Source organism: Saccopteryx bilineata, chromosome 1 (genome assembly GCF_036850765.1).
Source record: "Saccopteryx bilineata isolate mSacBil1 chromosome 1, mSacBil1_pri_phased_curated, whole genome shotgun sequence".
Classification (NCBI taxonomy): Eukaryota; Metazoa; Chordata; class Mammalia; order Chiroptera; family Emballonuridae; genus Saccopteryx; species Saccopteryx bilineata.
The window spans coordinates 259,860,691-259,886,344 of NC_089490.1; the positions used below are offsets into that span (position 1 = coordinate 259,860,691).

The 25,654-nt window shown below is 42.3% G+C and overlaps 1 protein-coding gene and 1 non-coding gene across 7 annotated transcripts in view; one reads left to right on the top strand and one right to left on the bottom strand.

The window, feature by feature from the left end:
- Positions 1-21,802, bottom strand: part of OCLN (occludin) — a 60,285-nt gene extending 38,483 nt beyond the window's left edge. Inside the window, exons 1-4 of one of the 6 annotated variants that reach the window (XM_066241847.1) lie at positions 21,514-21,802; positions 11,392-11,502; positions 6,194-6,869; positions 2,550-2,711 (exon numbers count right to left, since the gene is read on the bottom strand). In XM_066241847.1, coding sequence (XP_066097944.1) covers positions 2,550-2,711; positions 6,194-6,869; positions 11,392-11,441 — 888 coding nt within the window. In that variant the 5' untranslated portion in view covers positions 11,442-11,502; positions 21,514-21,802. Of the gene's footprint in view, positions 1-2,549; positions 2,712-6,193; positions 6,870-11,391; positions 11,503-20,938; positions 21,094-21,189; positions 21,287-21,323 lie in introns of those variants that run through there. The other 5 variants (XM_066241827.1, XM_066241855.1, XM_066241837.1 and 2 more) reach the window with 5 other exon arrangements.
- Positions 21,803-24,565: 2,763 nt separating this feature from the next.
- Positions 24,566-24,729, top strand: LOC136321365 (U1 spliceosomal RNA). The gene has a single exon (XR_010728623.1). It is a non-coding gene; the product is annotated as a U1 spliceosomal RNA (small nuclear RNA).
- The last annotated feature ends 925 nt before the right edge of the window (positions 24,730-25,654 follow it).

Sequence of the window (25,654 nt, forward strand, 5' to 3'; positions counted from 1 at the left end):
TATTATTACTGGCTCTGGTCTCTTAAGTCAGTTTTATTTAGGCTCTCGAAACCTTAAGTAAACAAATCCAACAGCCAATGAAAACTGACACACCCAGAAACTCCACAAAACGTTTACTTCATAGTTCACAATAGACTCCTATTCCATCTACAGGTGGCCTTGCCTGAAGCTAAAGGTCAACAGAAAACATTCCCTAACACCTTCACAATTTGTGGGTGTAAAAAATGAGGAGGAAAAAAGAACAGGCAGGCTTCAAGGAGAGGGCAGGGACACAGAACCATCGTCTTCATGGTATCTCTACTAGTGGTAGTCAACCTGGTCCCTACCGCCCACTAGTGGGCGTTCCAGCTTTCATGGTGGGCGGTAGCGGAGCAACCAAAGTATAAATAAAAAGTTAGATTTAACTATAGTAAGTTGTTTTATAAAGATTTATTCTGCCAAACAGTGAAAATCCTACATAAAGGACTTGGTAAGTAATTATTATTATATGCTTTAACTTGCTTTTACTTTAAATTTTATAAAGTAGGGTTACTTCCCTACTTTATAAATCACCATTACTGTGGAACCAGTGGGAGGTTCGAAAATTTTACTACTAACAGAGATACAAAAGTGGGCGATAGGTATAAAAAGGTTGACTACCCCTGCTCTACACCATACCTTCTGACTTTCCTAAGCCTGCTTCATTTTTGCTCCTTAACTAACTAAAATACAGAACAAGCCCTGGCTGGATAGCTAAGTTGGTTAGAGCTTCATCCCAAAGCACAGAGGTTGCTGGTTTGACTCCCAGTCAGAGCACACACAGGAACAGATCGATGTTCCTCTTTCTCTCACTCCCTTCTTCTCTCTCTAAAATTAATAAATAAAAAACCCCACCGCAACAACAAACTTCATTTACATTTCTCAAATTCTTTTTTTTTTCTTTTTATTGTGGCAGACACAGAGAGAGTCAGAGAGAGGGACAGACGGATAGAAAGGGAGAGAGATGAGAAACATCAATTCTTCGTTGTGGCTCCTTAGTTGTTCATTGATTGATTTCTCATATGTGCCTTGACCAGGGGGGCTACAGCAGACCGAGTGACCCCTTGCTCTAGCCCAGGGGTCCCCAAACTATGGTCCGCGGGCCACATGCGGCCCCCTGAGGCCATTTATCCGGCCCCCACCGCACTTTCAGAAGGGGCACCTCTTTCATTGGTGGTCAGTGAGAGGAGCATAGTTCCCATTGAAATACTGGTCAGTTTGTTGATTTAAATTTACTTGTTCTTTATTTAAAATATTGTATTTGTTTTTTTACTTTAAAATAAAATATGTGCAGTGTGCATAGGGATTTGTTCATAGTTTTCTTTATAGTCTAGCCCTCCAACGGTCTGAGGGACAGTGAACTGGCCCCCTGTGTAAAAAGTTTGGGGACCCCTGCTCTAGCCAGAGACCTTGGGCTCAAGCTGGTGAGCCTCGCTCAAACCAGATGAGCCCACGCTCAAACTGGCGACCTCGGGGTCTCGAACCTGGGTCCTCCGCATCCCAGTCCGACGCTCTATCTACTGTGCCACCGACACTCTATCTACTGTGCCACCGTCTGGTCAGGCTCTTGAATTCTTCAAACACCAGATGTATACAATACCAAAGCTATAGGAGCCTTCGGTATAACTGACGTCCTTTACTCCTGACCAGCAGTGCCCACCCTCAGCCCTTTCTGTTTAACTCCCACTAGCCAAAAAAAAACAAAAACAAATAATAATAATAATAATAATCCTATGCTAGAACCAGTGTCCAAGATTCTCAACTAACCTTCATGGAAGAAATCAGTCTGTTCAAAGAAACCTGTGATGGCAGTTTCTGAGGTTCTCCCAACAACATCCTAACAGGATTTCTGAGAAACAGTCTTACTCCAAGCATCTCTAAAGATAGGTTAGTAGGTTATCAGTAACATGCATTGGGGAGATATTTTTGAAGAGAGGGCCTTTGTGGGCCTTCAGCAAATCACACAATATAGGAAGTCACCTACTGGTAGGAATAACAGTACATATGAAAAAGAAAATTAATCTCTCTGTCTCACTGAAGTATTTCATAAATAAAGACTTGTGCAGAATTAGACACTGTGATTCACCAGGTTGTTCTCCATATAAAAAGTGTAAAGGTCTGCCACCTGCTACTACTGCAAAACACCCCTTAGCAATCTTGACCCAAGACAGCACCCCGGGTAACAGTGTTTCCCTCCAAAGGACAAGCAGGAAAGTAAAGGGGGGTGGGGCACTCGAGCTTTGAAAGGCCACGTTCCTTCCACACGATTCCTTTAGAAGCAATCTCTTTTCAATCTCTTTTCGGTGCCTAGATCCACTTCTTGAAAATGGTAATCTTTTGACTTTGTAGTAAAATAATTTCCACTTATCCCACCCTCAAAGTTCTAAGTAAAACATGAGGCCACAGCTTTTGCAACATAGACAATAATTCTAAGAACAAAGTTTCACAAAGCACTAAAAATCAAGTTTAGAGACAAAAACTAGGGGTTTACTGAAAGATTCAATACTTGCAGATTTTTAAAAAATACTTACCCATTCTTCAACATTGGGAGGCTGCTCGTCATAAACATGTTCCTTGTCCCACAAAATATTTGACTTGTCATACTGGTCCATCTTTCTTCGCGTTTTCACAGCAAAGAAAATTATTAAAGCAAAAGCCACAATAACCATGAATCCCAGTACAATGGCAATGGCCTAAAAAGAGAGATTAAAGATATTGACATCATTAGACTTGAACTGCTTACTTTATCCCAATCCACACTCTCTAACTGTACCTAATTCACACTCTACAAATACCTTACCAAATATCTGTGGCTTACTTGATATAAAACTGACAAAAATGGTTACATTTTAGAAATATAAAACCTACCCCATACCACTTGGACGAAGGCTAACAAAACACACACACACACCCTCTACCTCTATTCAATCCTCAGAACATGGTTAATTAGCATTAGGTATTATTATCATCATCCCCATTTCAGAATTTTATCGTAAACTATTCCAAAGCTGGAGCACCAAGGGGCCGTATTTTATAGAGGATCTGTCTTATCGTAAATTATGCAGACATGTTCTAACCAAGCTATAAATCAGAGAAAACAGAAAGCAGACTAATTCATTTAGTCTGGCAGCTTTCTCTACTTTCTTAGTTTTTCATGAACTTTCTAGAAAGGGCTCGGTGACAAGAAAATCCTAGCTGTGACAGCTCTCCCAGTGTCTAGTAGGTATGTTAAGGGGTACACTGGCCCAGATGCACTTGGAGTTGAGGCAGGTACCAGGACTCTGCCATGGGTATCTGCTAATGGATAACAGGAGGCTCTCGCTGTAGCTCCCAGTGAGACCGTTTTTCAAATACAGGTTTGCAGTAGTTACAGGACTGAAAAGGGTGGGGCTACAGTAAGCTAGGAGTGCCAATCCTCAGCCCAGTGTACCACAGATACATCTGAGTGTCAACAACCAACACTCTGAAAACCTACATTTTCAGGGAAAACATTTCATCTTCAAAACAGAGTGACTCATTCAGGTAAAAGAATGAGGATTTCTGAGTCAGTGTGAGAAGAAAAAAAAGAGAAAAAACATTAGCAATCCAGAAACATTTTCTTAATATAATTAGGGGTGACTCATGGCTACTGAAGACAGGGTTCTCTACCCCACCTCCACAGTTGAATCACCTGGATAGCTTTTAAAAATACTAACTTACACTCTGAAAGTTACAAAACACTTTTGAAAGAAATTAAAGATGACCTAAGTAAATGGAAAGATATCCGATGTTCGTATATGAGTAGGCTTGATATAAAGATGACAATACTCCCCAAATTGATCTACAGATTCAATGCAATCCTTCAAAATCCTAGCTGGCATTTCTTGCAGAAATTTACAAGATGATCTCAAAATTCACATGAAAACACAAGGGGCCCAGAATCAAGCCAAAACAATCTTCAAACAAGAACAAAGTTGGAGGACTCCCACTTCCTGATATCAAAACATTCTTTAAACCTACAGTAATTGCCTGACCAGTGGTGGCACAATGGAAAGAGTGTCAGCCTGGACACTGAGGTCGTCCACTTAAGTACAAGCTCGTCAGCTTGAGAAAGGGCTCACCAGCTTTAGCGCAAAGTCACTCACTGGCTTGAGTGTGGGATCATCAACATGATCCCAAGGTCCCCCCAGTCAAGGTACATATGAGAAGCAACCAATTAACAACTAAAGTGAAGCAACTACAAACTGATCCTTCTCACTCTCTCCCTTCTCTCTCTCTAAAAAAAACAAAAAAATAAACTACAGTAATCAAGACAGTGAAGTACTAGCATTAAGGATACAAATATATATTAATGGAATCAAATTGAGAGTTTAGAAATAAATCCTAACATTTACTGTCAATTTATCTTTGACTAGGGCATGAACAATTTAATGGTGAAACAGTCCTTTCCAAAAAGAATACCAATACAACTGGATATCCACACACAAAGAAGGTTAGACTAAGCCCAAGATAAACTTATACTATCCCAAGATAAACTCAAAATGGCTCAAAGACCTAACTGAAAGAGCTAAAATTAAGTCTTTTTAAAATTTATTTTAGAGAAAGAGAGGAAGAGAGAGAGGATAGGGGAGAGGGTGAGAGAAAAGATAGTAGAGAGGGGGATGGAAGGGGGACTGGGGGGGGGAGAGAAAAGAGAGAGGAAGAGGGAGAGAGGAGCGAAACATGGATTTGTTGTTCTACTTATTTATGCATTCACTGATTGTTTCCTGTATGTGTCCTGAACAGGAATCAAACCCGCAACAATGGTGAATCAGGACGATGCTCTAACCAACTGGGCTACCTAGCTAGGGCAAATTAAGAGTCTCAGAAGAAACACAGGAGTAAATCTTTGCAACTGTGAGTTAGGTAAAGTTTTCAGATATGACACCAAACACACAAGCAACAATAGAAAAATCATTAAAATGAAAGGTTTTTGTACAAACAACATATAGAAAGTAAAACGAGAATGAAAAATTAGAAAAAAAAATACTTGCAAATCATATACCTGTAAGGGACTTGTATCCAGATATATAGAGTCCTTACAATTCAATAATAAAAATACAAGTAGCCCAGTTTAAAAAGCTCTATCCAGCCATTTCTGCAAAGAAGATATATGCACAAGGAAAACAAGCTCAGCAACATTAGCTATCAAGGAAATGCAAATCAAAACCAAAATGGGGCACCACTTCAGACCTTTAGCATGACTAGACTCAGACAGGAAAAAAGAAAAAACCAATGCTGATGAAAATGTGCAAAAACTGCATTCCTATACATTCCTGGTAAATGTAAAGAAGTGTAACCACTTTGATATATCCATAGAATGGACTATTATTCAGTGATAAAAAGGAATGAAGTGCCTGACTAGTGGTGGCGAAGTAGATAAAATATTGACATGGGACACGAGGGCTCATCCAGCTTAAGCACAGGCTCACCAGCCAGAGCACAGGGTCACCGGCTTGAGCGTGGGATCACTGGCATGCCATCAAGGGTGCTGGCTTGAGCCCAAAGGTCGCTGGCTTCAGCAAGGGGTCACTGGCTCAGCTGGAGCCCCACAGTTAAGGCACACATGAAAAGCAATCAGTGAGCAACTAAAGTGCCACAACTAAGAGTTGATCCTCCTCATCTCTCTCCCTTCCTATCTCTCTCTTTCCAAAAAAAAAAAAAAAGAAAAAGAAAGAAATGAAGAACTGCTATCTGCTACAACATGGATGAACCTAAAAATCATTATGCTACATGAAAGAAACCAATCATAAAAGACTGCATTGTGTAACTCTGTATACGAAATATCTAGAATAGGCAAATGTACAGAATAGGTCTGGGGAGAGTTAGGGAAATGAAGAGTGACCACTAACAGGTATGGGTCAGTGAAATGTTCTTTGTGGAATAGTGAAACTTTCCAAAGTTGATTGTGGTGATGGTTGCACAACTCTGAATATATGAAACACCAACAAACTTATACTCTAAAATGAATTATGTGGTAATGTTAACTGTATCTCAATAATGACACCTAGCCCTTGTCCCAGATTCTGATTTAAATAGAAGTGAGGCCTTGGCATCAATACTGTTTAAAAGTTCCCTAAGTGATTCTAAGCATCCCAAGTTGAGGGCCTCTGAACCAAGGAGAGAGGGGGTGTAAAAAGAACAAAATTATCCATACCTCCTGGGGATCCACCACACAGTAGTGATACAAATACTGATCCACGTAGAGTCCAGAAGTTGCAGGTGTATAAAACTGGTTGCAGAGGGCAAGAATTTGTGAACCGTACATAGAGCCAGAAGCCTGGGCAGTTGGATTGACTCCCATTATATAGACAATTGTGGCAATAAACACCATGAAGCCCAGGATAGCACTCATTATTATCACAGTCAGGTAATATCTTCTGGTTCTAGATATTTCAGATCTTATAACACTGGTAACAAATATCACCAATGCAGCAATGAAACAAAAGGCAGCCATAGCCAGTAGGAAGCCCTTTGCCGCTCTTGGATCCGTATAGCCTCCTCCATAACCATAACTGTAGCCATAACCATAGCCATTTCCGTAGCTTCCGAAGCCACTTCCACCAAAAGGGTAGCCCATACCACCTCCTATTATGTTGCCTCCATAGCCTCTATCCCAGGCAAGTGTGGAGGCGACACAGGCAAATATGGCAATGCACATGACGATAATGAGCATAGACAGAATCCGAATCACTCCTGGAGGAGAGGTCCATTTGTAGAAATGAAGAATTTCATCTTCTGGATAGAAAGAATATGCCGTGTGCGAAAGCATTGGTCGAACATGCATCTCTCCACCATACATGTCATTGCTTGGTGCATAATGACTGGGTTTGCTGAAATGCACATGAAAATAATTTCAAGTTAGCACTTTTTGGAGGTAAGAAGAAAGAACACATAAAGTACTTGGAAGAGTTTAAACAAACTATAGGCAAAAAATACTATGGTTAGCACTGTCCCACTGCAGTGGGGTGATCTGTGTGCCCCCAAAATTCAAATGTCAGCATCTTAAGTTGCAATGTGATGGTATTAGGAGGTGGGGCCTTTGAGGGGTAATCAGGCCACGAGGTGGAGCCTTCATGAATGGGACTAATGCCCTTATAAGAGAGGCCCCAAGAGCTCTTTCACCTCTTCTGTCATGTGAGGACTCAAATAGAAACTGGCAGTCTGCATCTTGAAAGAGGGCCTTCACTAGGACTTGATAATGTTGACACCCTATCTTGGAATTCCAGCCTCTAGAACTGAGAGAAATAAATTTCTGTTGTTCATAAGCTACCCAGTCAATACCCACTAAACAGTGAAGATTTCCATGCATCAGAATCCCCTGGAGGGCGTGTTAAAACAGACTGTTGGCTGCCACCCCCAAAGTTGCCAGTCTGGGGCAGGACAAGTTTCCAGATGCTGCCAGTCTGGGACCCACACATTGAGAATAACTACTCTAATTTCTATGTATGGAAAAGAAGTCCCCAAATTTTGCTACATATTAGGATCACCTGAAGAATGAGTAAAATCCTCAGATGGAGTACTCCATACCAGTTAAATCATAATCCCTGGGGATAAAACCCACAACGTTTAAAACAATGGTGTCAACCCTTGCCTGTGTGACTGGAGACCAGTGTGTTCAGACACGACAGCTACAGTGAGTGACCCACTGATGAACATGAGTAATTCCTGGTGGCCTTGCTCTCCTACCTAAGAAGGCACATTCATTCATGTATTCATTTGACAGCTATTGACTGGAGCTGCCAGGTGGGGCTGTGCTCAGTACTGGGGACACAACATTGCACAGAACGCCTCAGTCCAGGCTCCTCACAGAGTTGGGTCTCTATCAGGGCGGTAAGACATTAATCCCTACATGCTCTATAGTTAATAATGGTAACAGTTATCAAGTAAAACAAATATGTAGTGAGGGCTCATCAGGATGATGCCTAACTGGATCTTGATTCTCCTTTATAAAAATATCTTAGAAACTCCAGTGATTTAATCATCAACACTGTTTGCAAAAAGCACAGACTTGTGGACACACTGAACTGAAGAACTGCATGCCTTGGGGAGGCAAAATTCAACTTGTTTACTGACCTCAGGCCCTTTTGTTTCTGCCATATTTCCACAGCCCACCTTCCTCATGCCAAGGCATGACCTCTTACTACTTACTACAGGTGCTTCAAAGAAACTACCCAAGTATGTGAGAATGAAAAGGAAACGGAGAAATGAGAGAACACTGATGATAAGCTGGTCCTTGAGAATGTCAAGTATGAAGGCTCCGTAAGCCATCCTACCTGAATGTCTGGGATGTCTCTGTCTGGGGCTGTCCTGGGCAGTGTGGCTCTGAACATCGTGAACACCTTGCACCCTGGCACACACAGCACTTATTCTTCTAAGGTATGTACCCAGGAGCAGAATTTCTGAGTCAATTTTTTTTTTAAGTTTCAGCTTGACTAGACAATGTCAAACTGTTTTCCAAAATGATTGTATCAATATATACTCCTAATAACAGTGTAATGTTGACAGAAACATTGCTTATGATTACCGCAAACAGGAAACAGTCCAAATGTCTACCTACAGTGGAATGGGTGCAATATTGTGATTTATAAGAAATAAGTATTTGGTCCCTCACTCAGATAACCAAATCTACTTTTCTCATATATATACTGCTCACAAAAAATCAGGGGATACACCAAAACAAATAGGAAGCTACAAAATATCCCCTAATTTTTGTGAGCAGTGTATTTGGTTCTGCCCCAGTTCCTGCCTCAGCTCCAGGGACTCTTGGAATTTCCAAAATGTAAAGAGTGAAAAGGGTGTCTTTGTTATGTTAATAAGGTGTCTGGTAGAAAGCACTAAGGGGAGGGGAGAGGAGGGGAGGGTTGGAACTTTCAGCTCTCACCCCCACCCTCCATGCTCCACCCCATTACACAAACCACCTTCAGAGAGGGGAGAGGGGACAGGGGCTAGAGGTTAAATCAATTGCCAAAGGCCAAAGCAATCACGATTCAACAAAGATTACACAAAACCCCCAAGGGGATGGGGTTAGCGAGTTTCTGGGTTGGTGAACACATGGAAATTCAGAGAGGGGTGCCTGAAGAAGGCATGGAAGCTCCTCGCCCTTCCCACAGGACTGGCCAGATGTATCTCTTCCATCTGGCTGTTTCTGAGTTAAGTCCTTTACAATAAACCACCCATCTAGTAAGTAACATGTTTGTCTGAGTCCTGTGAACCGTTCTAGCAAATTAATTGAACCCAAGGAGAGTTGTGGGAACCTCTAATAATTATAGCTGTTGATCAGAAGAGCGGGTAGCAACCTGGCATCCTGAGTTGGAGGGGGCTGTTGGAGTCTCCAGTCTGTAGCCAGTTGGTCAGAAGCACAGAGAGCCTGGGCTTCTGGCTCACATATGAAGTGTGTGTGTGTTTGGGGGTGGGGACGGTCTTGTAGGAATGGAACACGAATGTATGGAATCTGATGCTATCTCTGGGTAGATAGTGTCAGAATTGAGCTGAATTCTTGAACATCCTGCTAGTGTCCTGAGAATTGTCTGTTGGCGTGTGGGGAACCACCCCCTACACTGAAATTGGGTCAAGGGGACCCAATTTAATGGGTAATTGTGATATATCCATACGATGGAATGCTACAGAGCTATGCTGTCTAATATGGCAGCCACTGACCACATGGATTTTCTGACCACTTGAAGTGTGGCTAGTCCAAACTGAGATGTGCTTTTAAGTGTAAAATACACAGTGGATCACAGTATGGAAGAAATGTAAGACAGAAAAGAGAAAAACCTAGTATTAACTATGTACTCTGGCTGATGAATGATGTCAATGCAGGTTCATCGACTGCAACAAATACACCACTCTGGTGGGGGGGGGTGTTCATAATGGGGAGGCTGTGCATGGGTGGGGGCAAGCGGGCCGTGGGAAATCTCTGTACCTTGCTTTCAATTTTGCTATGAATGTAAAACTGTTCTAAAATATAAAGGCTTAAAAAACCCAGAATGTGAACTACCCCATGAATCAGTCTTTATATCAGTCATGTGTTGAAATGACAATATTCTAAGTAAAATATATTATTAAAATTTTTATTATTTTCAATATGGTTGTAAGAAAACATAACATCACATGTATAGTTCACATTATATTTCTATAGCACTGCTCTGAAGCAAAAAAAAAAAAAGTTTAAAAAAACAAGTAAAACTAAACTGTACTGTTTAGGATGCATAAGGTGGTAGAGTAACAGAGAAAAGCAAGGGGACCAAATGTCAGAACAGGACTTCGAGGTCTTGTTTCTTGGCGCAGGTGGTAATTTTGCTTTGTTTGTATTTCATGATCTCATACACACATTCTGTGCCCTTTTCTATTTGTATACTATATTTCACCATTGTTTAAAAAAGCAACACAAAATAAACATCAGGCTACTGGAACACTACCCAGTAACTATATTCTCTAACATTTTAATGACCATGTTGTTATAAACAACTGTGTCCATACCATGTTCAAGTATTAGTCAGGAAGCCATGTAATATGAAAACATCCTCAACTACGGTTATCAAAGAGTTAAAGCACAAACTACTTAAAGGAGGCGATCCCTAGCAATGCTACGTAACAAATTTAAAATTGAAGAATTTGCTTTTTAATCCCCAAATAACTAGGGATGTCAAGAATCCTCAACTTTGCTTCCTGTTTTATATGTATAATGGCAGGAATGACTATGACTCTTAAAATTGACAATGTAGAACACATTATGCTAAGTGAAAGAAGTCAATCACAAAAGACCACATATTGTATGATTTCATTTATGAAATGTCCAGAATGAACAAACCCAGAACAGAAAGCAGACTGCTGGTTGCTGAGTACAGGAGAGTGACAGCTAATGTGTAGGAGGCTTCTTTGGGGATGGGGTTACAAAAATGTCCTAATATTGTGGTGATGCTTTCATAATTCTGTGAATATGTTAAAACCACTGAACTGTCTTTTCTAAATGAGTGAATTGCATGGTGTGGATTTTATCTTAATAAAAGTGTTATTTAAAAAATTGATGCTATGTTGCCAATGGTCATTTAAATAAGACACTAATATGTAAGCTTCAAATCAATTATAAAAATCAAAAAGAAATATATACACACAAATATAAGCCTAGACTACATTAAAGCAAACATTAGATACAAGTAATAATAGTTGTCTCTGCAGAGAAAAACTGTCTTACTAGAAGTTATGAGTAAGAGGGAAACTCATTTTTCACTGAATACAAATGTCTTATTTTTAAAGGCAAACAAATAGATGAAAGTTTTAATTCTAGGCATGCTTTTTTTTTCTTCATGTAACAGATTTTTCAGAAAGAAAACTGAAGAACTATTTACTTACAATTCATCAGGTCTATATGGAGGTGGACTTTCAAAAGGCCTCGATGACATGGTTGATGGTCACCTGATCCTCACGATGAGCAATGTCCTTCAGCTCCCAAGACAAGCTGATCTAAGCAACAAAAGTAGGGTAATGGTGTTACTACCGAGCTCAGGGTTCCCTTGCGTAAGAAATCTAATGATACCAAACTCAAGTAACCTCTCACACCATGTTTATTTCCCTTGTCCATCCCATTGCTATTTTTATACATTGGACTAGGAATTCCTTGAGCACAGGAAACCACTGAGCGAAGAAATCCTTCAGCCTGGAGGTCCTCACAGTACTTAGCACCATGCCCATGCATCACTGGCATACAAATACTGTTTAAACTTGAAATTCTACATTTTAGTAATAAAAAATTCACAAAGCGCCTTAGCTCAGTTGGTTAGAGAGTCATCCCGAAACACCAAGACTGCAGGTTCGATCCCTGGTCAGGGAGTATTGGGAAGCAGCCAGTAAGTGAACAACTAAGTGGAACAACAAATGAATGTTTCTCTCTCTCTTTCTCTATCTCCCTTCCTCTTTCTGTCTCCCTAATATCGATCCATTAAAAATAAATAAATAATTCAAAGCTTTTACAGCATAAGTAAAAATGGTATTTATTTTTTTTAAATAATTCCTTCAAAGAACAAGAAAGATGAGTATGAGAAAAAAATTTTAATTTATAGTTTCATATTACTTTGGAAAGTTCATCTCAAATGAGAATGCATGTGAAAGTACATAACTAGCGAAGTCTAGCACATACTAATCCCTTGATGTTAACTAAAGCATAATCTGCATTAAAAGTATGCTTTTCTCATTACAAATGATTACAAAATCAATGGTGGGACTGTTTTCCCCTTCTGTTTTTCTAAGTCTTCAACACTGGGCTTAATTTCTGAAAATTATGGGAGGGAAACATTAAACAAACACTGTGTTAAAGAGTCCTCTTGGCCCTGGCCGGTTGGCTCAGCGGTAGAGCGTCGGCCTAGCGTGCGGAGGACCCGGGTTTGATTCCTGGCCAGGGCACACAGGAGAAGCGCCCATTTGCTTCTCCACCCCTCCGCCGCGCCTTCCTCTCTGTCTCTCTCTTCCCCTCCCGCAGCCGAGGCTCCATTGGAGCAAAGATGGCCCGGGCGCTGGGGATGGCTCCTTGGCCTCTGCCTCAGGCGCTAGAGTGGCTCTGGTCGCAACATGGCGACGCCCCGGAGGGGCAGAGCATCGCCCCCTGGTGGGCAGAGCATCGCCCCGCCCCATGGTGGGCGTGCCGGGTGGATCCCTGTCGGGCTCATGCGGGAGTCTGTCTGACTGTCTCTCCCTGTTTCCAGCTTCAGAAAAATGCAAAAAAAAAAAAAAAAAAGGAGTCCTCTTCTCTAAGGGAAAAGCAAAATGATTTTGGTCTAAAATTCCTCACATTATTCCAATTTCACTCAATCAACAAAGAAGTTATTAAGTGCCTCCCCTATACCAGGGGAGCCTGTGGAAGTTAAGTATGAGACACAGTTCTCTGGAAGGTCACGCACAAAGGAAAAAACTATTAAATTGGCATTATTCAGGGCTGACCTACATGATAAAGTGCACTATGGGGAGGACCAAAGACATGAGGAGAAGCAGAAAGGAAGAAGGGACACTTGAACAAGATCTAGAACGGAGTATATTATAGTGTCTAACTTTTTTTCCTTCTCAAATAAAGTATGTGCAATTTTACATCACTATGTTAGGAACAGTGAATCAATTCAGATTCTTCAAATTTTGTTTTTTAATATCAATGGCAGCTATCCTCCACATCCTTAAAGTCAATTCAAAATGACTTAATAAAATACTGCCCAAATGTATATTAGGTAAAACCTCAAAGATGAAAATATAGTGAATATTAGTAACATCAATAAATTTTTCCAAACATGAGTTAAGAAAACTTCTCTACATTCTTCTATTTCTAAAAACTGCTTTATTGAACTATAACATACAGAAAAGTCCACAAATCATAGGTGCACAAAGCCCTGTAACTTAGCACCCAAACACAATGTAAGTGAGCAATTTAGGCCAAAATAGTGTGGTGCTATAAAAGTCCAGATTAAATGTCTCCCTTTTATTGTTTTTTTTGTTTTGTTTTGTTTTGTTTTTTTTAGTGGTTGGGGAAAAGGGAACAGACAGGGACAGACAGACGGGGAGAGAGATGAAAAGCATCAACTCATAGTTGCATCACTTTATTTGTTCATTGATTGCTTTCTCATGTGCCTTGACCTGGGGGCTGCAGCTGAGCCAGTGACCTTTGCGCTCAAGCCAGTGACCACGGGATCATGTCTATGATCCCATGATCAAGTTAGACATCCTGCCCTTAAGCTGGTGAGCGCTCACTCAAGCAGGATGAGCCTGCACTCAAGGCGGCAACCTCCAGGTTTCAAACGTGGGTCCTCAGCATCCCAGGTCGATGCTCTATCCACTGTGCCACCACCTGGCCAGGCTTATTGATATTTTTTAGTAATTTTTAGAGAACGAGGGGAAAAGAAAAAGAGAGAAATATCAATTTGTTGTTCTATTTATTTATGCATTCATTGGTTGACTACTGTGTGTGCCCAGACCAGTGATTGAACTTGCAACATTGGTGTATCTGGACGACACTCAAACCAACTGAGCTACCTAGCAAATGTCTCCCTAATTGACATTCAGAAAAAATACTAAGAAAAACTAAATTTAGACACTATGGAAGGCAGGACCCTACTTCTGAATCTGAATGTCAAATAGTGACAAATTGACCCGAGAGGGGCACCTTATTCCTTCTATACCTATGACCCACTCACTCATTCAAAACTGCCGAAAACTCCAGGCTCAATGACAGTTTCTGAAAATTGTAAATTAATCCAGACCCAGGCTGCAGTTTAAGTTTTGTCAAAAATCCAGATAGGCCCTGCCAGGTAGCTGAGTTAGTTAAGAGTGTTGACCTGATACTCCAAACTCGTAGGTTCCATCCCTGGTCAGGGCACATACAAGAGAGTGCATGGATGAGTGGAACAAAAATCAATGTGTTTCTTTCTCTCCCCCTGCCCTTCCTCTCTTTCTAAAACAATCAATAAATTTTCTTTAAAAATCTAGACAATAAAATTCCTTTCCAAACCGCTATTTCCTAGATTCAGAGTTTAGTTGCCATGTCTCCTCCAATAGCAGAGATTTTAAATTTAAGAACAAGTCATGTCACACCAACTTCTCCTTTTTTGAGGTTACCAGACTGGTAGATGAAGGAAATGTAGAGAGAATCCTGAATATCTTGAGCACATTCTTAATGTGTACAGTGCTGTTAGGCAGATTTGTAAGGGGTTGAATAATAGAACTTAATTAGGATGAGAGAATGGACCCTTTATGTCCACCAGGACAGAGATCTCTAGTGATGACCACACATACCATAGATAAGACAAGTTTATCAGATTTGCAGCTAACAAACCCACTGCCTACAAGTACATCAACACTCAAGTTCTCTGTAAGGCCCAAAAGATGAGTTGAAACAAACCTAGTGGTTGTAAAAGCTCACACCTGACTCAAGTTCCTCATCTCTGAGCCTCACTACCATCCTCTGTCAAATGGAGGTTAATCCTGACTTCTGGATTGAGGTAACTAAGTAAAACAATAAATTAAGAAAGATAAGCAGGCCCTGCCCGGCTGGCTCAGTGGTAGAGTGTTGGCCCAGCGTGTGGAAGTCCGGGGTTCAATTCCCAGCCAGGGCACACAGAAGCACCCATCTGCTTCTCCACCCTTCCCCCTCTCTATCTCTTATCTTCCCCTCCCGCAGCCAAAGCTCTCCATTGGAGCAAAGTTGGCCCAACTGCTGAGGATGGCCCGATGGCCTCCACCTCAGGTGCTAGAATGGCTCCAGTTGTAATGGTATAACGCCCCAGATGGGCAGAGCATCGCCCCCTAGTGGGCTTGCCAGGTGGATCCCGGTTAGGCGCATGCAGGAGTCTGTCTCTCTGCCTCCCTGCTTCTCACTTCAGAAAAATACAAAAAAAAAAAAAAAAAAGAAAAGAAAAAAAAAGAAAGATAAGCAAATGTATTCACAGCAAGTGGTTGTCCTGAAGGTGAGAAACTGCAGTATTTAGGCAATTAGGTATTCTGTATACATTTTCAAATATTGATGGGATGAATAAATCCTTTTTTTTTCTTTCCTCCTTTTTGTATTTTTCTGAAGTTGGAAATGGGGAGGCAGTCAGACTGCTGCATGTGTCCAACCGGGATCTACCCAGCATGCCCACCACAGGGCGATGCTCTGCCCATCTGGGGCGTCGCTCTGTTGCAACCAGAGCCATTCTAGTGCCTGAGGCAGAGGCCATAGAGCCATCCTCAGCGCCCGGGCCAACTTTGCTCCAATGGAGCCTTGGCTGCGGGAGGGGAAGAGAGAGATAGAGAGAAGGAGAGGGGGAGGGATGGAGAAGCAGATGGGCGCTTCTCCTGTGTGCCCTGGCCGGAAATCAAACCCAGGACTCCTGCGCGCCAGGCCGACGCTCTTCTACTGAGCCAACCGGCCAGGGCCAAATAAATCCTTTTTAAAATGTAAGTTCAATTAAAAAAAAGTATAAGTACTGAATAGAGATCTGGCTTAATAATTGTTCATTTTTAAAAATTGATTTTGGAGAAAGAGAAACAAGCATTGATCTGCTGTTCCATTTATTATGCAGTCATTGGTTGATTCTTGTATATGCCCTGACTGGGGATGAAACCCACAACCAGGGCAGAGCAGTATGATGCTCTAACCAACTGAGCTACCTAGCCAGGGCAATAACGGTTCTGTTCATTTTTTAAAGTGCATTTCCTTGGTGAGGATTTCAACAAAAGCTAACATACTATCCCAAACTCAGGCACAATTCACAGAGATAGTACTTTGATCTAGGAATGATACAGTTATTAAAAAGAAGCAAACCTCTGTCTCAGCTAGCTAGCTTGGATAGCTCAGTTGGTTAGAAAGTTGTCCCAATACACAAAAGTTGCAGTTGCAGGTTCCATCCTGGTCAGGGCACATACAGAAACAGATCAATGTTTCTGTCTCCCTCTCTCTTTCCTTCTTTCTCTAAAATCAATAAATATATATTTTTTAAAGCAGCAGCAGCAAACTTCTGCATAACCTTAAAATTTATGCATCATGTTCCTGCTAAGTGCCTCTCCAGGAGGGTGGCTAAGATTTTAAAAGATCTAGAAAAATGATGTCTTAACACAAATGATTGGAAATACAGAAAATGTTCGGCCTGGAGAACTCAACATTGGAAGGACCACTATGGCAACTATCTAAAGAGCTGTTTTTGTAATTCTTTGAGGAAAAAAAATAAAACACCACCATAGGGTCAGATTTCCTTTTAATGTTAGGAAGTATAGGAAGTATCTCCCTCACTCTGACCCCACACATCCTCCAAAAATAACAATGAACAATTTGATCTCATGCCAATTATGCAAAGCTTAAATTGTTTGATATTTCGTGGGGGAGGGGAGGACTGGACAGGAGGGCTTAAAAGCTCTCTTTCAAGACAGTCTGTGACTATGCTTTAAGGGCACACCCAAAGAAGAAAGAAAGCCAAGATACAACAAACAATTGTCCAACGCACAGAACAGCAAGCCATGACAGTGAAAGGGACATATATCAAACAGCTGAGAGAGAGGGGCAAAAGAGAAGCAGCTAACACTGTTGACTATGTTAAGCAGAAAAGCCAGCTAATGTTAACATATAACAAAAGATCTCCCTTTGAAAATATTTACTGGTCAACAGGCAGTGGCTCAGTGGATAGAGCATCAGACTGGGACACAGAAGACCCAGGTTCGAAACCATGAGGTCGCTGGCTCAAGTGCAGGCTCATCCGGCATGAGAGCGGAGTCGCCGTCTTCAGAACAGGGAATCATAGACATGACCCCATGGTTGCTGGCTTCAAGCCCACTGGCTTCAAGCCCAAGGTCACTGGCTTGAGCAAGTGTCACTCACTCTTCTGTAGCCCCCTGGTCAAGGCACATATAAGAAAGCAATCAATGAATAACTAAGGAGCCGCAACAAAGAACTGATGCTTCTCATCTCTCTCCCTTCCTGTCTGTCTGTCCCGCTCTCCGCCTTTGTCACAGAAAGAAAATGATTACTGGTCAAAAACTATTTTAATAAAAAACGAAGCTAATGAGCACAGGCTCACTAGCTTGAGCAAGGGGTCGCTGGTTTGAACCTGGGATCCTAAGACATGAATGACCCCATGGTCACTGGCTTGAGCCCAAAAATCAATGGCTTGGGCCCTAGCTGGTTGGCTCAGTGGTAGAGCGTCGGCCTGGCATGCAGGAGTCCCGGGTTCAATTCCCAGCCAGGGCACACAGGAGAAGTGCCCATCTGCTTCTCCACCCCTCCCCCTCTCCTTCCTCTCTGTCTCTCTCTTCCCCTCCCACAGCCAAGGCTCCACTGGAGCAAAGTTGGCCCGGGCGCAGAGGATGGCTCCACGGCCTCTGCCTCAGGCACTAGAATGGCTCTAGTTGCAACAGAGCAACAGCCCAGACGGGCGGAGCATCGCCCCCTGGTGGGCATGCCGGGTGGATCGCAGTCTGGTGCATGCGGCAGTCTGTCTGACTGCCTCCCCGTTTCCAACTTCAGAAAAAATACAAAAAAAAAAAAATCACTGGCTTGAAGCCCAAGGTCTCTGGCTTCAGCAAGGGGTCACTGGCTCAGCTGGAACTCTCCCCAAAGCACATACGAGAAAGCAATCAATGAACAACTGAGGTTACACAATGAAGAATTGATGCCTCTCATCTCCCTCCCTTCCTGTCTGCCTGTCCCTATTGGTCTCTCTCTGTCTTTCTGCCTCACTCTCTCTCTCTCTCTTTTGCTAAAATAAATAAATAAATAAATAAATACCAAGCTAAGATAAAATAGAAAAGTCTGGAAATACTATACTATGCCCCAAAATTACTTTAAATAAAGCAAATTGTCAAAAAGTAAAAAATAAACTTTATTATATTTAAGGAGAATCTGTCCCTTTTTAATCACATACAGAAATAGTTAATTTGCCTTTAAAAAGTTTTTTAAGTTGTGCTTGATATTAAATGATTCTATTTAGGTTATAGATACATCATTAGTAAACTGCCTACATTTTTAAAGTTAGGGAGACTCTGTAATAGATGAACTTTGTCAGTAACTGCGTTTTTAAATAATTCTCCAGATCATTTTTAAGCACACCAAAAATGTTGACAATCATTGCCTAGAACAAAAGCATCAATCCAAGGAGGGTCTTGATCTTGTGAGTGTCCTGTCTAGAACATTCAGATTTTTACATGGCAGGTGCCTGCGGTTCAAGTCTCAACTCAAATGTCACCTCCTCAGTGATGCCCTCCCAGTCACTTCTTTCATTCACTAAACTTGTTTTATTTTTAGAGCAAATTTCCCCCCTAAATTGTTAAATTTTTTTCCTTTTTTTTTTTTTTTTTTACCATCACTATCTCCACCTCAATTGAATACCAGCCTCCAGCTTCACAAGCACTTAGGGTCTGCTTTGACCATCACTATTATTCCTAATCCCTGGCACAAAGTGATTATCTACCAATATCTGATTTATAAAAACCAATAGCCCATATTACAGCTGGGGCTTCATCTTGAAGTTCTTCGCTCATAACACTCAGGATATACAATCCTTTAAGTTACATTCAACAAATATTAATTAAGAGCTCATCGCCTGAGGGGGAAAGATTAAAAGGGTAAATATACAACCACCTGAGCATCACCTGGGAACTTGTTAGAAATGCAGAATTCCAGGCTCCACCTCTTACCTCTGAGTCAGAATCTGTATTTTAATAAGATGCCCAGGTGATTCATACCACATTCAAAGTTGAGAAGGTAACTAGATTTAAAGCTATTTACTCACCTTTAAAATGGAATTCTAATAAGGTGTACCTTTCAGAGTGGTCGGTTAAATGATATAACACACAAAGGCTTTAAGAACAGTGCTTGGAACACAGGAGGCACTGCCCATCATTCCCCTAACTAGCCTGGAAATTGTCTAAATCTCACTATCCTCCTCTCCTAACAAATAAGGCACCTAATAACTAAATAAATGCAAAACTACAAAAAAACAAAAGTGTTTCTTTGTCTGAGGAGATATCTATTACTGTGGCTCCACCATTTAAAATGCCTATTTTTAAAAAACCAGGAAGAGAAAATAGGCCCTGGCCAGGTAGCTCAGTTGGTTAGAGTGTCATCCCCATAAGCCAAGGTTGTGGGTTCCATCTCCAGTCAGGGCACATACAAGAATCAACCAATGAATGCATGGATGAGTGGAACAAGAAATCAATTCTCTCTCCCCTTTCCTTTCTGTCTAAAAATCAATAAATAAAACTTTTAAAAAGAGAAAAAATGATGCCTGTCCTGTGGTGGCACAGTGGATAGAACATCAACCTGGAAAGCTGAGGTCACCGGTTCAAAGCCCTGGACTTGCGTGATCAAGGCACATGCAAGAAGAAGTTGCTAAAGTGAAGCAACTATTACTTGATACTTCTCGCTCCCTTACCCTTCCTCTCTCTGTAAAATAAGTAAATCTTTGAGAGAAAAGAAAAAAAGACAAAAAAAATTAAAGAGAAATTAAAGATTTATATGTACGATGCAAAAGAAGCACTGCTACAGTTCGGAATGAGTAGTTTGAGAAATCTATCTCCGTCTAGAAAGAACTAGTTTCAATCAAACCAAGAATCGCCAGCAATGCCTTAATGGTAAGAGTTTTTCTTTTCCAGGGATCCCAGCAATACACCTGATGTGCGCGAGGGCCACGCACTAAAAACAAGAAGGCTGCTTCCTCTCAGTCCCAGGTCATTTCCCAGGTGGGCAGTCTGCCCAGCCAGCCGCAGGGCCGGCCTGAGGATGGATACTCTGGTTCCCCTCCGGTTCAGTCACTTCACGTAGGATACGGGGGGTGGGGAGCTCCGAGTTGCTCTTCCAATCCCAAGGTGCAGAAGCCGTTTTGGCTCTTCAACCCACCTCTCCCGCACACTTCTTCTGACAAAGGCAATATGTCCGCTAGACCTGGAGGTCTCATCACCCCGCGGCCCGGCCGGGGACTAGTCCTGGGATCCGCGCGCCCCCGCCGCGCCCAGAAGCACTCCGGGCAGGGCGCGCTGGCCGAGCAAGGACCGCCCCGAGGCCTTTGGTCTCGGCTGAGAATCGGAGCGTGAGCAGATTCCCTCGAAGTACATCCTCCCTTGAAATTAAATACCTCTCCCCCCAGCTTAAATCCACGCGGGCTCACCCCATTCCCACGAAGTGAATTCAAAACTCAAAATAGTCGCTAACCGCACACCGTCACTGCAGGATTCAACCCGCCACCCTCTCTCCCTGGGGCACCCAAAAGGGTGGGTTAGGGGCGGAAAGGATGAGGTCCCCCGGGACATAAGTCCCCCGGCCAGCGGGCGCCCCCCTGGTTCCAGCTCTGGGACTCAGGACCCCGAGGAACCGGGCGCTGCGCCGCGCCCCTCTCCTGAGGACCCCGCAAAACTGCAGTCTGGAGGAGAGAGCGCAGAATTCTCACTGTTCACGAACCTCCCGCCCTCGAAAGCGAAAAGTTGCCCGCGCAGCCGGGGCACACGTATAATTAAGCGTTTCTGCGGAATGAGCTGATCCGCGTCTTCAAGTGGCCCTGGCCCTGGCCCCGGAACGCAGCCTCGAAGTTAGCCTAGCGCTGCTCGCTCCGCGCACCCGCGCCTCTCTGGTTCCCGCGAGCCCCAGCCCAGGGGCGAAACTGCCACCGAAACCTGCCCCAAGCGCCCTTCCCCCGCACGTCCCCTACAGACCCAGGCGCCGCGGTCCTCCTGCGGGGACTCGGGGTACCGTGCGCCTCGGGCGCCCTGCCCAACTATCGCTTACTCACTACAGCCCTGCCCGGCCAGACCCACCAAGGAGGGCCAGAACCAAGGAGCGCGCTCACCTGGCGGGCACACCTAACGCTGTGCCGACCGCCAGCACGCAGCCCGGGACCGGGAGAGTTACTTGGTCCTCCTCCTCCGTCACCCCACCACCCCCGCCGATCTGCCCCTGGGCATGCGCACCAACGTCGAGCCGGGCTGCGGGAGGTCTGCGGCCTCGCCCCGGCGAGCCCCACCTGCTGCGCTCCGCACCTGCTCCTCGACGCTCTGGCCAGCTCTTCCCGGAGTCCCGCCGTCTCCGCCCGAGGAAGAAGAAAGGAGTAGGTGGAAGCTGGTGAGGTGTGGTGCGGCCGCCTCCTCCCTCAGTAACCCATTCACCTGAAACTCGAATGGGAGGGGGAAGGAAGAGGTGGAGAAGGAGGCGGGAGGAACCGGACTACTCCGCACAGTCTTGCAGAGCGCGGAGTTAAAGGAGAAGCTGCTCGTTTTTGAAGGAGAGCCAGGAACCCGGCGCAGAGGCAGTGCTCGAGCTCCCTAGGGTCGGGGGTGGTCGTGGACTGCACTGGGAGTTTTGCAGGTTTCTAATAGAGCAGTAAAGTGAGGTCTACAGGGGACTGTTTTCCTCTTGAAGAGGTAGGGGCCAAGGGTACTCACACCTTGGCAAGAAAAGCACTTCTTGGCCCTGCCGGGATTTCTCTGTTGGTTAGAGCGTCATCCCTATATGCGAAGTTTGCTAGTTCCATCCCTGGAGAAGGCACAAACAAGAATCAACCAATGAGTGCATAAAAAGAAATGGAACGACAGATCTCTCTCTCTCTCTCTCTCTCTCTTTCTCCCCTCTCCCTCTTCCCCACCTTCCCCCTCTCCTTTTCCTTCCTCCTCACCCCCTCCCTCCCACCCCCTCCCTCTCTAAAATCAATAAATTACAAAAAAGAAAAGCACGTCTTCACGCAGCACTTTCCTGCTCCAAAAATGTGGTTTAAGTTTTGTTGGAAAGAAGCATCCAGATGTAGAAGATTTTCTAAAAGTCATACGTAAACTTAGGAACTGTTTCCGAATCTCTGGATCCAGAAAAAAGATAATTACTCAGTGGTTAAATGTAGGTGAAATATCGTAGATACTGGTTTCAGTAAATTTGCCATCAAAATTAAGTACAGCCCACGGTCTACATTACTATCACTTCAGGGTCCTCTGCCCCCTCCCTAAATTTAACTATGAAATGATGGGGAATCTCTCTTGGGGGAGGAGGGATTTAAACAATTTTAATATTATTTTTGGCAAAAAAAAATCAAACCCTAGTTTTGTGTGCTGTGCTCTCTTTTTTCATCTGGAGGATGTTTCTAAAGGAGTGAGCATATAGGAAAATCCATTGTCTACATTTCAGGATGTATATACTTTATATATGTATGTATGTTGTCATTTCAATGTTTTTTTTAACTGGTACTACAGATGTGGCTATTTTAGTTCTTGCTATTTAACTATCTGCATGGAAGGCTAGAATTTAGATTTCTTAAATCCTGCTTCACTTTGTGTTCCAACTTGGAATGTCAGTATTGCTAATAAATTTTTGTCCAGTCCCACCCACTTCGCTGCCTTTAATTAAGGGGTTCGAGATGTGACTCTCTCATGCACTAGATCTTAAGCCATAATTCAATACTTAAGGAAGTAAAAGCATTATATAAATATACGGCATTTAAAATGATGACAACCCTAATGGGTAATTAATCTGATTGGTATTGTTTTCCTACAATTATTTTAATATGATTGTAGTTTTTGTGTGATGCAGTTTAAATTGGTGCTGTTAACACCGGGGAAGTCATGTTAATCCTCTTAATGTTCCCTGTCAGATTACTGAAATCTCCAAACATTCCATTGGGTTTATAATTAAACAAGGGAACATTTCCTAATACTCTCAGATTTATAAACACATGTCTATTATTTTATAGTGTACTTTGACATATTCTGAGGACAACTTAAAGGGTTTGTTTCTACTTTTTAAAAATTGAAATGTTTCTCATACCATAAAATTCACCCTTAATTTTAAAGTGTACATACAAGTTAGCAGTTTTTAGTATATTCACAGGATATTCAACTATCACTATTGTCTAAATCCTTAATGTTTCCATCACCCTAAAAAACAAACCCTGTGTCCATTATCAATCACTCCCAATTTCCCCTTGCCTCCAGATCCTGGTAACCACTAACCTACTTTCTGTCTGTATTCATTTACACATTCTGAACATCTTATGTGAATAAATCATACAATACATGTGTCTAACTTCTTTTGAACATAATGTTTTCAAGATTCATGTTTAGTATCTACCATTGCTATTTATGGCTGAATAAATAGCCATTGAATGGGTACACTGCATTTTGTTTAAACCTTCATTAGTTGATAGACATTTGGGTTATTTCCACTTACGGCTATTGTGAATAGTGCTACTATGAATATTCATGTACACATTTTTGTGTGGACATATGTTTTTAATTGTCTTGGGTATATTAGGTTTTTAAATTAAACTTTTATCATTTTAAGAGACTAATGCATATCATGTTTTTTATTTTTATTCCTACATCAAACCTAAACCCAAAGGCATGGTGTGTAAGAATGGAAGGTTAGCCTGATCAAGCGGTGGCGCAGTGGATAGAGCGTCAGACTGGGATGCGAAGGACCCAGGTTTGAGACCCGAGGTCGCCAGCTTGAGCGTGGGCTTATCTGGTTTGAGCAAAAGCTCACTAGCTTGAGCCCAAAGTTGCTGGCTTGAGCAAGGGGTTACTCAGTCTGCTGTAGCCCCATAGTCAGGGCACATATGAGAAAGCAATCAATGAACAACTAAAGTGCCACAACGAAAAACTGATGATTGATGCTTCTCATCTCTCTCTGTTCCTGTCTGTCCCTATCTATCCCTCTCTCTGAATCTCTCTCTCTCTCTCTGTCTCTGTAACAAAAATACCAAAAACAAACAAAAAAAGGGACAATCTTTTGCCTGACCTGTGGTGGCGCAGTGGATAAAGCATTGACCTGGAAATGCTGAGGTCGCTGGTTTGAAACCCTGGGCTTGCTTGGTCAAGGCACATATGGGAGTTAATGCTTCCAGCTCCTCCCCCCTTCTCTCTCTCTGTCTCTCTCTCCCTCTCTGTCTTTCTCTCTCCCTCTCTCTCTCCTCTCTAAAAATGAATAAATTTTTTAAAAAAAGAATGGAAGGTTAGTTACCATATTTTATTTGCTCTCCTTATTCATTAATTCACTAACAATTTCCAGAGTGACTTCCATGTGCGTAACAGTGAATAAAACCGAAGAAGTATACTTACCTGGCAGGGGAGATACCATGATCACGAAGGTGGTTTTCCCAGGGCAAGGCTTATCCATTGCACTCCAGATGTGCTGACCCCTGCGATTTCCCCAAATGTGGGAAACTCGACTGCATAATTTGTGGTAGTGGGGGACTGCGTCTGCGCTCTCCCCCGAAGAAAAAAACAACAAAAAAGTCCTGTCTTAACAGAGCTTTCCTGCTGAATTCATGCAGATGGAATATCAGAATTTATTAAGTTGAACAGTATGAAATGAGAAATAGCTGATCATTTTTAACTAAAAAATGACAATTTCATGTGGTTCAACTTAATACTAAGCTAAATTTCTATTAGAATGTTATATGCCATTTTTATTCCATTCAGATTGATTTTCCAAATGTTGCTCACAAAATTGAAACATCTAAAAATGTGTTATTTTAACTATTGCCTAATAGTGTGCATATTAGGTAGTGGTTGAAAATGTTTAGCCTGACCTGTGGTGGCACAGTGGATAAAGCATTGTCCTGGAATTCTGAGGTCACCTGTTCAAAACCCCAGGCTGGCCTCATCAGTGCAAGTATGAGAAGTGAGTTAATGCTTCCTGCTCCTCCCCCCTTCTTCCTCTTTCTACTCTCTCTAAAATCAATAAATAAAATCTTAAAAAAAAATTGTTTGGAAAGAAAATCCAGCTTCACAACCTAAATACATCATCCTTTAACAGCAAAACAAAATTGGCTGGATGCTAAATGATGCCATGCTCAATGTAATCATGTTACATAATCATAAATGGTAGCAACTTTTTATTTCTTTTAAATCAAATCTTCCTTCTTGGCAACTCACAGAATTATGGAATATGATCCACTATTAAACATTTTTTGATGAAAATCCTTAAACTCAAGCATGGTGAAATAAAAACCGTTTCTTTTCTTCAGTTACGTATGTAAAGGAGAAAGTTAAGAATTCAGAATATGGTGTCAGAAATTTGGGTTCAAATATTATGTTGCCACTTAATATTAGCTGGGTAGGATTAATCCTTAAAGGAAGTTAAAGTACGTCAACCTCAATTCTCTCCACTGTCACTCTGGGATAGAGATAAGTAGTA